The sequence below is a fragment of the Micrasema longulum genome, unplaced genomic scaffold (assembly GCF_059751315.1).
Source record: "Micrasema longulum isolate JH-2025_06_02 unplaced genomic scaffold, ASM5975131v1 h1tg003618l, whole genome shotgun sequence".
In the NCBI taxonomy this organism is placed as follows: Eukaryota; Metazoa; Arthropoda; class Insecta; order Trichoptera; family Brachycentridae; genus Micrasema; species Micrasema longulum.
The window spans coordinates 1-17,274 of NW_028280657.1; the positions used below are offsets into that span (position 1 = coordinate 1).

General features: G+C 33.0%; 1 protein-coding gene and 1 long non-coding RNA gene across 2 annotated transcripts; one reads left to right on the top strand and one right to left on the bottom strand.

Moving 5' to 3' along the window:
* Positions 1 to 2,506: 2,506 nt before the first annotated feature.
* On the bottom strand, positions 2,507 to 16,674 carry LOC148270654 (tubulin-specific chaperone cofactor E-like protein; the record flags this gene model as incomplete). Its single annotated transcript, XM_088242312.1, has 3 exons — positions 2,507 to 3,427; positions 6,232 to 6,363; positions 16,568 to 16,674. Coding segments are annotated over 3 exons (435 nt in total), but the record flags the coding sequence as incomplete, so codon positions are not given.
* Positions 4,179 to 4,955, top strand: LOC148270655 (uncharacterized). Its single transcript, XR_015825326.1, has 2 exons — positions 4,179 to 4,286; positions 4,369 to 4,955. It is a non-coding gene; the product is annotated as an uncharacterized LOC148270655 (long non-coding RNA).
* Positions 16,675 to 17,274: the final 600 nt, after the last annotated feature.

Below are 17,274 nucleotides of genomic sequence, written 5' to 3' on the forward strand. Positions count from 1 at the left end.
TGTAGTGGTCAAGACGCTTGACTCACACACGGAAGGTTCCGGATTCGATTCCCGCTGAGAACACAAAAATTAAAATGTGATTTTTTCAAGCCTGGGTGCTCTGTGATGTAATTCACCACTGTAATTAGGTCTCCTGGCCTGTCGTGGTGCAAAAAAAAAATGTAAAAAATGGTCAGCACGCTTGCCTACCATGCAAGAGGTCTCGGGTTCGATTCCCGAAGTTGATATGAAATATTTATTTAAAATTGTGTTTTCAAACCAGAATATTTCATAGTCCATGGACTGGTACCTAAAGCGTAAGACTGATCATGCAACAAAAATGATCAAGATACGCTGCGGTTGGTATACCAATGCAGTGTCCTATGAACCATTAGGTGCGGAAAGGGAATGATGAAGAATGATTTATAACATTTCTGGTAATCCCCACAATTAGGCTCGGAAAGGTTAAATGTTTTCAGAGATAACAATGGCATGATGATCATTGTGCCACTATTATTTCTAGAGTTTAAGGGGAGCAAACCCTTTACAATTTTCAAAGAATCGTTTTTTTTTTGTCGTATTTTGAAATTATAATGTATTGAGAGTATATTGGAAAGAGGAAAAATTAAGGATTAAATACTAACATTAATAACAACAACAGAACTATAAGTTTCTCAAGAATTATGTCGTTAATTGTGGACAAAGGAAATACATTGAGGAACACTTCTGCATACTAACTCAAAAATGAGAATTTTGGAGTTCAGGTGCGATGTGCACACACAAATGTATTTTTTTTTAAAGTACCTACCCCACAGATTGTTGAATGTGAACATCAGTTTTGTTTAAAGAAAATAAAACAAAACAAATGACATTAGATATACTTTATTTAAGTTATATAATCACTTTGTGCTTCATTGCCACTTCTGATTTACTTCAATCGTCTAAACATACAATCACAGGATTTAATTATCCATAATTCTAATCACTCATCATTGATTTACATTTCACTGCTAGAGAATGCACCACAAATGATAAATATATGACTAATTTCCTTGCCAAATGGAGTTAGTTTATTAGCATGGACTTAAAAAATAATAAACATAATAGAATCATTAATTTCTAATACGACCGAAGTATGAAATCAATGATTTTATAGGAGAAAGAAAATGAGATACTCCTGAAAAACATGTATGATACGAATTGATATTTCATTGTCATAGTATCAAAACTATAAAAATGAAACTAGTATGACTTGCATGAACTCAATTTGTATCTTCAAATACGGTTTTAATGGATATTATAAATTTTCGCATTTTCAAAATTAACAATTCAATTATTACACCAAGAAAATAATAAATATGTAACAAGGATATTTATTACATTTGCTTTTTTTAAATTTATGTAATTTTGCAGCTGTCCACAATACCAATAAATGTTTTTTTTATCCTGTAATTTTATTTTTATTGTCTTGCTAAATTAAAAACCATAAATTAATAATCAATTTTTACTTTCATTTGAAAACATCAATCAAGAAAACAATATTTATTTAAAAAAGAAAGAATGACTATTGTTTATTGACGACATTTTAAAATATCACATTAACCCTCTATCTTGGTGGAAAGAAAAATATTTTTTACATAGTTTTTAGATGGTTGAAAAGGCTTTGTTTGTTTTAATCAAAGTTTATTGTGAATTATAGAACAGTTAAGATAGAAAATATGGTAAACTAGTTTTAACTGAATGCTGTTTTATTTGTGTTTTAGTTCTTGAGAAAAAATGAGATCATATATATCCTATAGGATACATTGTTAGAAAAAGGGTTAAATCGCAAAAGAAAATAGTAGCAATAATTTATTTTGATGGACAGCTGACTCGGAATCTCTCAAACTCCTGTAAAAATTTAGATTTACAACTGTAAACATAAATTTAGAACTCTAAATAGAGTTAAATCATAAAACTAAACAAATTATATTATATTAGCCAAGCAGCACTACATTAAGTAGGTTTGGTTAATTTTCATAAAACAAAACACATAGACAAAAGGTTAGACAGTCTCAAGAATGCAGTAAAATCTCATCATTATTTTAAAAAACTTTTTTAATAATAAATTTGGATGATTTGAAAGTTAGTTTTTTCTTAAAACTACGGGGTAAGTAATTTTGCTACATTTTTCTAATTCTTATTGTGTATCTATCAGATATCGTAAAAAAATAAAATAAAAATAAAAATTAAAAAAAAAAAATAAAAAAAAAAAAAAAAAAAATAAAAAAATAAAAAAAAAAGAGAGAAATGCAGAAGTAAATATCAGTATTACAAAAACTTACAATGATCCTATTATTTTTAAATGGCAAGACACGTGTAGCAAATTGATTGAAAATGAATACTACATAATACATTGATTTAAATAATCAAATTAAACCTAAGATTAAAAACAATTTCAACACCCAAATTAAAACTTATATAAAGTACACTATTGACTCAATAGTTTTTGCTTTTTTGAATTCAATATTTATTATGTCTTTACTGATTTTTTTATGTATTATTTTTTCTTTTGCATAAATAAATAGTATTTAAATCAGAATTATTTATTTACTGAGAAATATTTTGACTGATGGGAAATGTTAATGTTTTCTTATCAGATTTAATATCACCGGTTATGAAAATTGTTAATTTCTTATACATAATTAGTGTTAACGTAATAATTATCAAAAAAAAACATAAAGTTGGTACTATATTTTAGAAATACCTGCTCGGAATCAGAAAAGGTAAATAAATTTATGGCTAAATTTATCATAACTTTAGTTATTTTTAAATACGCAATGTTGTTGTACGAGTGATGATCGAAAAATATAATGTCATGAAAATTTTATATGCTAAGACATACTGGCAGAAAAACAGACCCCAGAAGGATTATTTTTCCATATTAAGTTTTAAGGCATAGACATCATTATTAATGACACTGATGTAAATTTAACCGTATTTTAAATAGTACAATATTTTAATAAATTTACTGAGTCGAAAGTTCTTTGTCAACATATAAGTTGATAAACGTTGAATGACCAGTTAATTTAATATTTTTAAAATATATGTATATACATCTATATTATTTGAGATAAGTAGTAGGGATTGAATTGTTTTTTACCGAAATTTGTATAAATTCATATCAATTGTTTTTAATGTGCATGTTAAAATTCTAGCCCAAAGTAATAATTAAATTATAAATAGTATGAATAAGTTAGTACAATGATGCGGTTAATGCTTCTGTTTGGAGTCCACGATGATCTCATCACCGGATCGGATATTGTAGGAGTAGAGCTGCTTGGAAGGGAACTTCATCTCCTCTGGACCCTGGTGATCACGAAGGTCTTGGTCTACATAGAATAGTCTCATCTTGTTGGCAGGGATGCCCGCTAGACGCTCGAGCTTCTGTTTCAAGTCCAGTACTGTTCTGTAAAGCAGATTAAAGAAATAAAAATATGAAAAACAATTGAAAACAGATGAAAAAGTTGTCATCAGAATCTGCAACAAAAATTTTTTTTACATAACATCATACACTTGTTTTCTAGAAATAATGAAATAATAACTAACTTTGTATACTATGTGGAAATCTGTTATTAGTTCTGAGTTTATACACTATATCTGTTTGTTTACTATAAATATGTATGTAGAATTGTTGATTTCCCAAATAAAATAAAATAAAATAAACTGTCAATTTCATATTGGTAAATCACTACATGTTGTGTTTATATAAGTTATAAAAAAACATTCAGAATATTTTTACGTATTTAAAAAAAAGGTTAATACGAATTGAAAATAATATTTTCAGAGTGAAAGCTTAAGAGACTATGCTAAAAAAGTTCTCTGCAAAAGGTGCTGTAACCTGTAACCATGTCACATTAAGCAAAAGACGAGATGTTTTAAATACAAGTATAAAAAAAATGTGTTTTTTAATAATCGATTTCCCATGATTTATAAAAATAAAAGTATAATTTATTTTTTATTACAAAAAAATATGACTTCACCTTTTCAAATAATAAGAGAGATATTGTAACGTTGTAAAAAACAAGTCCAACGTACCCCGTTTTGAAAGCATTTTAGTACTGGATTATAATTCTAAATTGCCTGATTTAGCGCCATCTGACGGCCGCGGTAGTAACTCATCCATACGATATCCGTGCATTAGAAGTAGATTTCTTTCCATTTGAAAACTCGAGATGAAGAGTCCAGTTATCGCGCAAAGACTCAAAGAGAGGCGATCCCACATTTCAAAAATGTAGTCCTTCAAGAAAGGGAACGTTCAACGTAACGTAAGCCTATTTGTTTTAAATTTATTACCGAAATTCTTGTAGAGAGATATATAATATTCTAATGAGATTGTATTTTATACAGGTTCCCTTTTTCTTTACCTTCTTCTACCTTTTTCTATCTTTTTCCATTTTTTCACCTTATTCTATTTTATTTACTCCATCTTTTATCTACCTTGTCCGATGATAAAGATTTTACAATGTAGTATATTTACTCCATGATTCGAATGGATCACTAATTATTACGAAGTTTATTCGTAAATACCCGGAAAAGTCTATGTCAGCATTTTAAAGTTTTCTTCAAGATCATGAGACACAAATTTACAAATGCAAGGAAGCAGACGATCATTTACTTGACAAATAATCTTCTGGGAAATCATCAACTGAGGCAACCACGAGTAAAAATACACCAACCGAAGACATCTTAAATCGAGTTCCATCTGCGGATTTTATTTTGTAAAATCAACATTAATTTCATATCACCTCGAGAAGAAAACAATGAAGAATCTATTTCACTTGTCATTATTATTGTTACAAATATTTATTTCTTAGATAAATTTACTGTCAACCACTTACTCATATTAGCTGGGCAGAATTCTGAATTTTTATATTAACTAATCTTGGTACATTTGTAGAGAATTGCTTCTTTTATTAAATTTTGTATTTCACTAACGAGTTGTTTATTTCATAAAATCCAGATCTTTAAGTCATATTTATTCCATTTTACAGTAAGGTATTTTATAGATAACGTTTTTGATTTCATTCATAAAGTTAAATTTATACAACATAATCTTATATTTTTTTGGACAAATCTCATGTTCTTGCCGATTGAGCGAAACTAGTGAAAGGGTAAGTGTTTGTAGGTACTTTATTTGGTTATCTGCATTATTCTTTTTAATCTTAGAATTTTTTTAACTTACTGATTTTTGATAATCTATCTCTATTATGTCGCCCACCAGGGACCAAATAATTTATTTCAACCTACACTGCACGTTTACCGTTTACAATATATAATTTTTTTTTATCTACATAGACTCATGTGACATCATAGCCACACAAGAGTAAAAATGTATTGAAATGAACTGTACTGTAGTTCTGTAACTCTTTAAAATCCAATAATTTTATATTATTTTTTATAAAAATAAATGTTTTTAATTTAGATTTATTTGGTTGAATCATCCCCCACCAACAGCTGTAATATAGTCCTGGAGGAATCTGTCAGCTGCGCATAGAAGAAAGTCAGCCTAGGGAATACAGACTCTATGAAGATTGTCCAGAAAAAATGATATAATATCTTAACTGACATTATAAAGACTAGTGCGAGGGTAAAACTGTAATTTAAAAGTGCGCTTTAGAGAAGGAAATATAAAAATGTCTAGGGTTTATGATCTGTCATCGACTGGTTTAAGTGCCACTTTACACCAGACACAAGAATTGAAGAAATATGGATTGCCAAACAGAGGCGAAATGATGAATGTTACACAGTGTGTAAAGTGGCTCACTTAAACCAGCCAATGACAGGTCATAAGTCCTGTAAATGCCTAAACTTTCATATTTTCTACGCTAAAGTGTTCTCCATAGGGGGTAAAATCCAGTTTTTGTTAACAAACATTCGGACAAGCTCTAAATAGTGTTGAACGTGCGCCTTGTAGTGCAGCGGTTGACCCGTCCGTCTACCACACTTGAGGTACCAGGTTCGATTCCTCGCAGAGTCGACATGAAATATGATTAAAAGGTGTTTTTAAACTGCAGTATTTCACTGTCTCTAGATTGGGGACCTGAAGTGTAAGACTGACCATCTTACCTTCATGTAACAGATAATCGAGATACGTTGCATTTGGGGCACCAATGCGGTGCGCTATGCAGATAGAGAAATAATGATAATATATGCTCCAAGTAAATTACTAAATTACCTAAGTGATGTACGAATGAAAGATTTAAAAGTTACCTGTAAACATCCACAGTGCGGACTTCACTGATGTCTCCGGTAGTAAAGGTGACCTTGACTCTCTTCTCTGGTCTGAGGTCTATGCTGACCAGAGGGTCCAACTTGCCGTGGATGGCTACCAGCTCAGAGTATCTGAAATAAATAATAATAACATAAAAATAATCGAGTCAAATTGAAGTGAGATATATTATAATATGTACAAACAAAATAATACATTATTTTATGCTCCAGAACATGCCCATGGGCCAGTGCAGTGGCTACATCTACAAAAAATGTGAATAATAAAACAAAAATGTGTTTTTTGTAGCTATCTATTTTTCGTTATTGCTAGTGCAATAATAAATAAATGAAATAAATTATTTAAAAATAATAATAAAAAAACACGTTTTTTTTTCCGTTTTTTAATGAACATTTCGCCGTAATTGTAGAACAACGACTGATGTGCGAAAAATGCGTCATTGACTTTCTTTTATATTTGATCTTGAAAAGGTTTTATAAAGGCTTCATTTTCCAGGTTTAAAAAAAAAATTTATTTCAAAATGAAAAAATGTACAAAACATAATTGTATTCCTATGAGTTAGCCAACTCATTCTGAGATAGATAGAATTAAAGATTATCAGATAAAAATACATTTAGTTGAACATAATTAAAACAAAAATGGTCAAATCTCGGAAACCTTTTTAAAAACAAATTATAATATATTATTTAACATTAACTTACATAGGTCAAGGGTTATCGAGAAATAATTCAAGGAAATGATTTTTTAGTGTAATTTGATTTCCATTTGTAGACTGGTAATATTATTTCATTTCATTTATTTTTGCACCACTACAGGCCAGTAGGCCCAATTACAGTGGTGAATTACATCACAGAACACCCAGGCTTGAGAAAAATTCATTTTGATTTTTGTGTTCTCACCGGGAATCGAACCCGGAACCTTCCGAGCGTGAGTCAAGCGCCTTGACCACTACACCACGGAGGCCGCCGAAGAAATTGATTTAAGGTGAATATGCAGGAGGTTATATTGAGTAGAGGCAATGTAGAGGTATGACCTCAATCCGATTTTAGAGGAGTGTACAGTGTATATATACATTTACAAACGTCAACAGATGGAAGAATCGAAGGAATATAGATGTTCAAATATAGGCAGAATGGTGAATGTTACACGGTGTGTAAAATGGCCACTTAAACCAGCCAATTACAGGTCATAAGCCTTGAGGATACCTAGACTTCTATATTCCCTTCTCTAAAACCTTCTTCATCTCTGTTGTATTATGTTAATATATATACAGGGTGGGGCAATCAGTATCACCCTATTGGAAAGTGCTGCCATTTTTGCAAATGGCGTCGTATGCGAGTTTGCTTTTGACATTCGTAAAGTACTGGTGGATTTTTGTAAGCTGGCGCGTGCGCTATACTTACACATACGCATTGTGTAGTATCTGTGAATATACATTGACATCGCACGCCATACGTATTAAGAAAATAATATCTGTCTCTCTCGCGCTCAGACGCGCTTATGAGCGTGACATAGACAACTATTGCTTTATTAGTAACTGATGATATGGTAATACAATATACACAGGATGCTTCTGCGTTCGTCTGAATTTTGCTGCGATTCTTAATAGTAAAAATATAATAATATGTACGAGTATTAAGTAATGGATTAAAAAAACTGGTTTATAAATATGTAGGTATTTTCATTTAATCAAATCATGAATAGGTCGATTATGTAGTGATGGTGCTTTCACAAAACTTACACAAAAACATTTTTGATGTACAGAATACTGATTTGAAAAATCTTGATGTTATATATTGTTATTTTAAATGTTTTTAAAAATGTCTTTTTGATTAGTGCGAAGAAAACAAATACTTAAAAAATGTCATATATTTACGAGTATTTATTTTTAAACAAGCATGTTTTTTATTTAATATTTTGTGTTCATCATAATAATAATTAATAGAGTGTAATTAAAATGCACAGAACAAATTATATCGGAAAAAATATGTATACACACTTATTGATAAACAATAAATCTTGTTATTTATATACTTAAAACAATCTACACAACTTCGCATTCTAGTTCGAGAGTAATTTACTATAAAAAAAAATATTTTTTCAAATTTAAATTGCCCCTTGTTCTTGGAAGGACTATAATTAGTAAAATGCAACATTTAAAAAACAAAATTGAAAAATATGAAAAAATTAAACAAAGTATTTGTAGTAAATTAATATCACATTTTCTTTAACCCATTGTATGTTTTTTTCATGTACACAACTGTCTAATCGAATCGAATTTAAAAAAAGATAGCACATTTGGTTAAAATTTAAAACATTTTTTTTTAAATCAACATCCTATAGATTTCAAATGCGTTAGTGTGAGTTTTCTGAACGCGCCAGCTTAAGTTAAACCACCAGCAGACACGTGCGAAATTTATAGTGAATAACAATGTATCGCTATACGCCTCAAGGACGCGCGATAATTGTGATAATGTTTGCGCGCGATAATTCGTCCGCCAGCCAGATCTCCCGATCTGACTATAATTTAACAATTAAGAAATGTTAGGCACTTAGAAGTTGCAAATAAAATAAAAATACATACATTTATATACAGTAATAAAAATAAAGTAAATAGAAACAAGATAAATTTAAAGAATAAGAAAAGAAAAAAGTTATATAAAAATAATGTAAGAGGTACAAAATATAATAATGAACATACGAGTACATACATAATTACTGACATCGTATAACTAAATGGGTGTACTGTCTATAAGAAATCTTCTATATTTATTATATAATAATAGGAAATAAAATAGCCAAAGCGGTTCGCGATATTTGCGCAGTGTACGGTGTAGATGCAATGAATTATTGACTAATTTTATGTAAAATAATGAAGTAAAATACATTATGGACTAATTTGCTGTAATTTTTTTTCGTTGAGCGAGGGCTCAACGAAAAACAGGAGGCTGTTCTCTTAATTTGGAAAAAAACGGAAAACGTATATGTTTAATACCTAGCGTCGGCGCTCGGCTTGTTTGTTGTTAGAGTCTCGGGTCCTAATACGATTGGAAATCAATTAAATGTGCAATGAAATTTATAGATTACAGATTACATTTGGTAATAAAAGACAATAGATAATTCCAGATAATGATTTCTCATAGCGTATAATATAATAATGTAGCAAGAAAGAGTGAACTTGGTGCATTAACACTGTAATACATAAATTTAATAAGCATTATTACATTTGACGCCGACTTGGCCTTTCTAAAACGGCACGGATTGCAAAAGACTGACACCGCCAAGTGGCGATTGTGGAACGCGGCTGCAATCGTCGTGATGATTATTATTATGTGTACCGATGGAATTATAGTAAAATTAATAATCCTAACATCTCAGAAGCGCGCGTAAGCAGACTGAAAATATCAATAATTTTATTTCTCAATGGGGAAATACAAGTATTCTTTTTTTATTTTTTTATTTATAAAGGTCTATGAAATACTGTCCAGTAAAAAAAAAATCAAAAAGAATAAATTAAATGCCATAAATTGTCTAAACATTATTCCATTGTGTTATTTAAATCAGATATTAATATAATTGTTGTATTCGCGAGTACAGTGTTCAAGATTAACACGTTTTATGCCCTAATGATCTGACAGTCTGAAATTTGAGCAAAATAGTCGTGAAATTTGAGCAATCAGGTGTTTGCACATTTTCGCGAGCAAACAAAAGTAGGTTTATGGGTTCATTTCTGCAAGGCAAGGTCGCGATTAGACGGGATTCGCGTTTTTCCAATAAAATAATGATTACTTTAAATTGCTTATTATTTTTTAATAAGACACAGTAATGAGTAACATGACTATTATGAAAAAATAAAAATGTATACGTCATTGATTCATCATAATTTATTCACATTCAAATCATTTTTTCTTTCCCCTTCCTCTTTCCTTCCCTCTTTACCAACTCCTCTCTTCATAGTAAAGTATTTGGTCGATTTCTATACCCAAATGTAGGTATACATCAATGTTTTCTTTTATAATGAAAACATTAAAATACACCTACAATATTTAAATTTGTTGCAACATAGTGGGAAAACATTTTTGAGAAGGGAATCTAGGCATTTACAGAGCTTATGACTTGTCATTGGCTGGTTTAAGAGGCCAATTCACACAATATGTAAAATTCACCATTCTGCCTATGTTTAACAATTTAGATCTTAAGAACTATCTAGGAAGGAAATCCAGCCTGTCTACGAACATTTGGATATACTCAAAACATTGTTGATTAAACTACCTGGTATAAGGAGATATACAAAATTTAAAAAAAATGTTTTCAGGCGTAGCTTGTTAAGTGGAATGGTTCATTTGGATGAATCCAAATGACACGGTAAAATGAGAGTGGACTGATATTTACTATGTTTAATTTAATTTATTTAGTGGTTTCTCTAGGGTAAAATCCCAGAAAAGGAAACCGAGTGAGATTAGTCGGCAAAAAAAACAACTATAATACAATTAAAATCAAACCGAATTTGAAATTTTATCGTTCCGTGTGAGTTATTTTTACGATGAGGAACTTCAGACCTACAGGAAATTGAATACAAAAATGTTTTCTTGCGCGCGGTAAAAATTAGGGCATTAAATTGTACGGCAAAGTTTCTTGAAAATGTACGAAAAAAATAATAAAAAATATTTTAATAAAAACGCACTACTTTGATTGACGTCACTGGTTCATATGAACCAACCAATGATGCGAGAGTTCGGAAGGATATCCGGTTGGTTTACCGTAAACGAACCAACGGGAGAACTAACAGGGAACAACCTCTGACGTCTCACGCGGAGTTGTTTCAGAAATACAAAACTTTAAAAAATCATAGCGCTGATAATATGATAAGTAAAAAAATAATATTTTTTGGCTTAGTTTAATGGTCTTTTAACAAATATTTTTTTTTTTTTAAAAGACACTGAACTTCCTCATTGAACGAAATGAGCCTTAAGGAATAACGTGTCTAATTAATGCACATTAGGGCCCCGATTACAATGGGAAGTTAACATTTTTCTTAATTTTTATCTACAAAGTAAAATTAAGTTTTCTGTACTAAAAACAGAAAATGCATATATTTTTTTCTTTTGAACATGTTCAATTACGGGTTACCAATGAAGATACTTTAAACGCTCATGCAAATATACTCATTTTCGTACACAAATATCGATTTTTCTGTATGGACAGTCGACGAAAACTCTGTCAACTTCCCATTGTAATCGGGGCCCAGGGGTGTATGCAACATTAATAACATAATCAACAAAACCTTGAAGCCTAAATGTTTACTCTATTTGCTGCCTTAGACGCGCATTATAAATGTTGAAGTTGAGATTTCAAAAGAAAATAATATAAAACAAATATAAGGTTTAAAAGCATCTGTATAAATCACATGTGGGCAACCCCCGGCCCGCGAACCGGATCCGGCCCGTTTGACGTTTTGATCCGGCCCGCAAAAAAGTGAGTTGAGTTTTGATCATACCTAAATTCGTTCATAAACTCAAAACATCGAACGTGTGTGTGATTAAAAACCCATCATCATCATTCTCTTTCTCCACCTAATGGTGCATAGGTCACTGGATTCGTACACCAATCGCAGCATATCTCGATCAATTTGGTTATATGAAGGTAAGGTGACCAGTCTTACGCTTCAGGTACCAGTCCAGGGACTACGAAATATTCTAGTGTGAAAATACCTTAATAAACATTTCATATCAACCATGTCGGGAATCGAGGCCGAGACCTCTTGCATGGTTGGCAAACGCGCTGACTATTACACCATGAAAAATACCAAGGCAAATGTAAAAATACAAAAATACTATACCCCTTTATCTTTAATTTTAACTACAAAGTGAAATTAAGTTTTCTGCATGTACATTTTTTTTCTAAACATGTTCAATTACTGGATACCGACGAAGATTCTTTGAAATTCATTCAAATATACAAATTTTCGTACATAAAATACGGTTCGACTTTATAGACAGTCAAAGATAAATGTGTTAACCATTGTGATCGGGGCCCATGTCATATTATAGAGCCACATGAGCGTTTTTTATCCGAAACGTTAAATCTAATTTTAGAGGAAATAAATAAATGCACTTGGAACGTTGGGATAATTTCAATCCAGAGAGTGTAGGTATGTGCAATGTTAAATATAATTTTACTAGTCTAGGAATGCAGTTGTTTTACCAGGAAAACCATTTCAATTCAGGGTGCACGATGTCTTTTTAATTTTGATTTGATTATTGTGATTTATTTTTAAACAGTGTAAGCTGACTACTAGAACCTATACGTGTTTTGTGCGATGATGGTTATTTTGATATTCCAGCCCGCAACTCGGAGGAAGATTGGCAATCTGGCCCAGACTTGAAAAAGGTTGCCCATGCCTGGTATAAATATTGCAAGACGTAATTTAGCTCCCACAACAATAAAGTATGCACGCGCTTTGTACAAATGCGCAGTTGCGAGTAAAATGTTCCACGTGCTAACACCACTAACACAACACATAAAAACCACATTTTTTTAAATGATACTACTAAACAGCCATTACTCATTCAGAGAGTGCGGTGCCACTGATCATTGACCAACATTAAGACATTATGAATTGATCAAATTATCAAAATTACTCAAAACTGCGATTCCAAGATAGTATTTTTGTCCTGTGGTATTGTATAATCTATATCGGATGCACGATCAAATTTCTGAATCAGGAAACTTATTCCAATTTTATCAAATACAAATTTATATTTTTCCATCTTGAAAGAAGTGAACATAAATGATAGACTTTCCTCTAACTGTTTAAAGCGTGTGCTCCAGTTTTTTGACACATCTCCAGAAGAGACAGAAACAGTCATGAAAAATAATTGGTCGTGGGAGGGGTCGAAGGAAGTAGAGGGAGAGAAAGATCCCCCACCAGATAGACTGACCAAATCAAGGCTCGCAGAGGAACATCAGTGGTTAGAACGTGTGTCGGGAGAGGCTAAGGACAGCAACATTTTGAAGACAAAAAGGGAGGAAGGTCACGACTCTCCGCAGTGAGGAGAACGAAGCGGATAATTATTTGATTGCAGGGACTGAAAATCGGGCGTCTTTGTTGTCTATATATTTTATGGTGGCGTATAATTACTACTTAGACAGGTTACAAGCGCGAAGAAAATGGCATTTTAACTGGTGGGTAATTTTGCGTTCGATGACTATATTCTCTAAAGTATTTTCACTATCTGAATTTGTTAGAACAGAGAGGAAAAACATTTTTGAGAAGATAATATGAAAGTCTAGGCATTTACTTGGCTTATGACCTGTCATTTCCTGGTTTAAGTGGCCACTTTACACACTGTGTAACATTCACCGTTCTGCCTACATTCAAACATCCACATTTCCTCAAATATTCCATTTGTTCACTTTTGTGAAGTAAAAGAGCTGAAACCTTTATCATGTTGGTGAGATTCATCGGGTTGAACCAATTCACCTACTAGGCAACGCCTGAAAACAATTTTCCAATTTTTAAACTTTTCTCTTCTTCTTCCAAGTCGGTCCCTCAATGCTGAGGATCGTGATCACCATGAACACTTCTGATTAGACTGTTCCACTCCAGTCTGTCCTCAGCCCGACGAACTGACTCATCAACTTTTAGCCCCGTAGCCACCTTTATTTAGTCAGTCCATCTATATGGAATTCTACCCCGGCTTCTCCTACCTTCAACTCGGCCAGACATTATTGCCTTTTCTAGATTGTCTGGCTCAAGTCTAGTAGCAATATGTCCGAAGAAAGACAGTATCCTCCTCAGACACACCACTGACAGACGAGTTGTAATATGGAGCTCTTCCAGTATCGATGCATTCGTCCTTCTGGCTGTCCAAGGCACACGCAGCAGCCTTCTCCCACACCACATCTCGAAGGCATCGATCCTCTTCCTCTCGTAGTTTATACTTTTAAGTATGTCCAAATATTTGCAAATGTCAGTCTATAAACATTTGGACATACTGAAAATGCTTTAATTTTTATTTAATTAATAAAAAATGCTTTAATTGGACTGCAACAACTGTGAAAAACAGAAGAGATATATCGTTTCACCAGTAAACTTGAACGACTTCAGAAAACATACATGCATAAGGTACATTTTGGTCTTAGGAAATACGACCACATTTCTGAGTATCGTAGGCAACTGAAATGGCTTAAAATTAGACAGCGGGGAGACTATCACTCCCTCTCACTTCTGTTCGATGTACTTCATAGTCCTAACGCTCCTATATACCTGCGTGAAAAATTTCAACGCTTATCAGTTCATGGTTTACCTCTTCGTTCTAATTCTCAAGGCACTCTTTTAATACCCATCCACAATTCCTCTTTCTTCTCTAACTCGTATAGTGTCCATGCGGCTCGACTGTGGAATCATCTCCCATCCACCATCAAAGATGTTACTACATTATTTCTGTTTAAATCACGTCTGCAGAAACATCTCTTTTCTCTACCTTAATCTCTCCTCCTTTCCTTTTTCCTCTTTTTTCCTTTTTCTCATTGATTAATAGTTTTGATTTAAGTTAAATTATAAACAAATACGTTTATTTCTATTTTTATCTATCTTTAGCTTTTTAATCTTTTTTTTTCTATTGAATATGTTCTGTAACTTGAATTATAAAAATAAAACTTTTATTTTACTGGTTGGTTAGAAGAAATTGCTATTTGGCAATAAGCGCGTCAATGTACAAAAGTTAAATAAATAAACACAATTCGATTTATGGAATAAGCGAGGGGGTTAAATGCCAAACCGCCACTGCGCATGATCACTATTTATGGGAAGATCAACAAAACCAGTGGACAAATGACTATTTCTTTTGAGTCTAATATGCACATTCCACTTAAAATGAATAGTCTTTTAGCCACCGTTATACCACGCACTTTTAAATAAATAATCTTTTTGCTGCTGGTTTAGTTGGTCTCTCCAGAAACAGAGATCATGCACATTGGCGGTTTTGCATTGAACCTCCTTAAGTAGTATATTAGTAAATGTTATGAGTTGTACAGAAATAATTATAGACCACGTACATATTTTTCTAATTCTAATAATTGCACGTGTATCGTGATATGCTATCTCTTTTTTAATGTGTCTATTTATTACACGTCAGCATGAGTTAAAATTGAGGATATCCCGCCCCTGCGCAATACACAAGAGGACCTTTCCATCGCCATGTCCGGAGTAGATTTCCAGGAACGGGCGCCGAGTCGACTCGACTATCGGCGAACTGTGCCTGCCATGACCCGCCTAGCGCCATACACCACCAGCCACCAGCCACCAGCCATCGGACCACATAATTGTAACACTTGACCCGCATCCCATAACGAGGTATTGAGATAACGAGGAAAAGCGTCACGTTTTCGCGTATTTCACAACTTGTTATAGAAAGCCGTTAAAAGCACTAATCAAATAATAACGAGCATAATAATAATACTATATATTATATACTTACAATATAAATTACTAGGCAAACATTAATTTGCATAAAAAAAACATTAATTAACATAAATTACTAGACATACTTACAATATAAATTACTAGACAAAGGGAATATGTGATTCCGGGCATTTGCAGGGCTTATAATCACTTTACACGCCCTGTAAATACCTGGACTTCCATATTCCTACTCAAAAATGTTTTTTCTCTCCGTTGCAAAAAAAAAAGATCCAAATGACTCCCTAGAGAGGAAATCCAGCCTGTCTGCAAACATTTCATTGTCATTCCCTTTCCGCGTCTACTGGTGCATAGGGCACTGCATTGGTACACCAATCGCAGCAATCTTGATAATTTTTGTTACATGAAGGAAAGATGATCAGTCTTACGCTTAGGTGGCCAGTCCAGGGACTATGAAATATTCTAGCGTTAAAACACCGTTTTAAATAAATATTACCCGAGAACTCTTGCATGGCAGGCAAACGCGCTGACCACAACACCACGATGCCGACAAACATTTGGACATACTCAAAACATTGTTAATTTAACATTTTAGTATGCACAAATCTTTATATCGCCATCGGGTCTTGTAAGGGATTTAGATCGATATCTTTAGTATCTGTTCCAAGTTTTGAGTGGATTTACGCCCCTTGATTTGAGGGTTAGAGATCTTCCCAAAGTAGAAAAGAACCTCACTTTGCAGGACCTGGCAAACGACAGATTTTACCAGGGAACCAGATATTTTTTTTTTTACCGCATCCTGCTGGACGCAACCGGATTGATGTTGCGGGGAGAGTTAAGCATATTTACTGACGGCCGTCTCTTTAACGGTATGGCGAGGGCAGCATTTGTACCCTTTGACGGCGTGAGAGAGCTGCCGGCAAGAAAGCTGAAACTTGATGGTTTCTGTTCTGTGTTTCAGGCGGAAATATTTGCAATCATAGAAGCTCTGGTTTATGTGCTAAAAAAACCACCAAACAGATGGAATCAAATAACAATTTTGACTGATTGTAATGTGCAAGCAATGGCTGATCGAAATTTAGTCAGCCCTATTGTTGTGGACATTCATACTGATATACAGAAATTAAAATCCAGATCACATGTTTATATCGGATGGATAAGAAAGACATTGCAGAATTCGCGGTAGCAAAAAAGCGGATGAAAAGGCTCGAGAAGCCACTCTTAAGAAAACAGCTCCTGTTTTGCCAAATTTTCTTTCTAAAGCAGAATTCTGGCATAGCTCTGGAACGACCGCTATTCAAGTTAAACTACTAGACAGGAAACTAATATTTTTGGAAACAATTTTTCATGCATTTGATTCCATGACGCAGCAAGTTGGCTACGAACTGAATTTAACACCTCATCGGTCACGGTGGTTATTTGAGCTATCTTCACTGCTTTAAGCTCTCAGAAATCAACTGCCGTATATATGATGACGAGACACCCCAAGATGTCCCTCATTTGTTGAGCCATTGTCCCTTATTCAGCTTAGAGCAAATGCAGCTAGAGGCGCGATGTAGAAGTCTAAATGAGGGACCTAGGAGATATCGCAACTGCGATA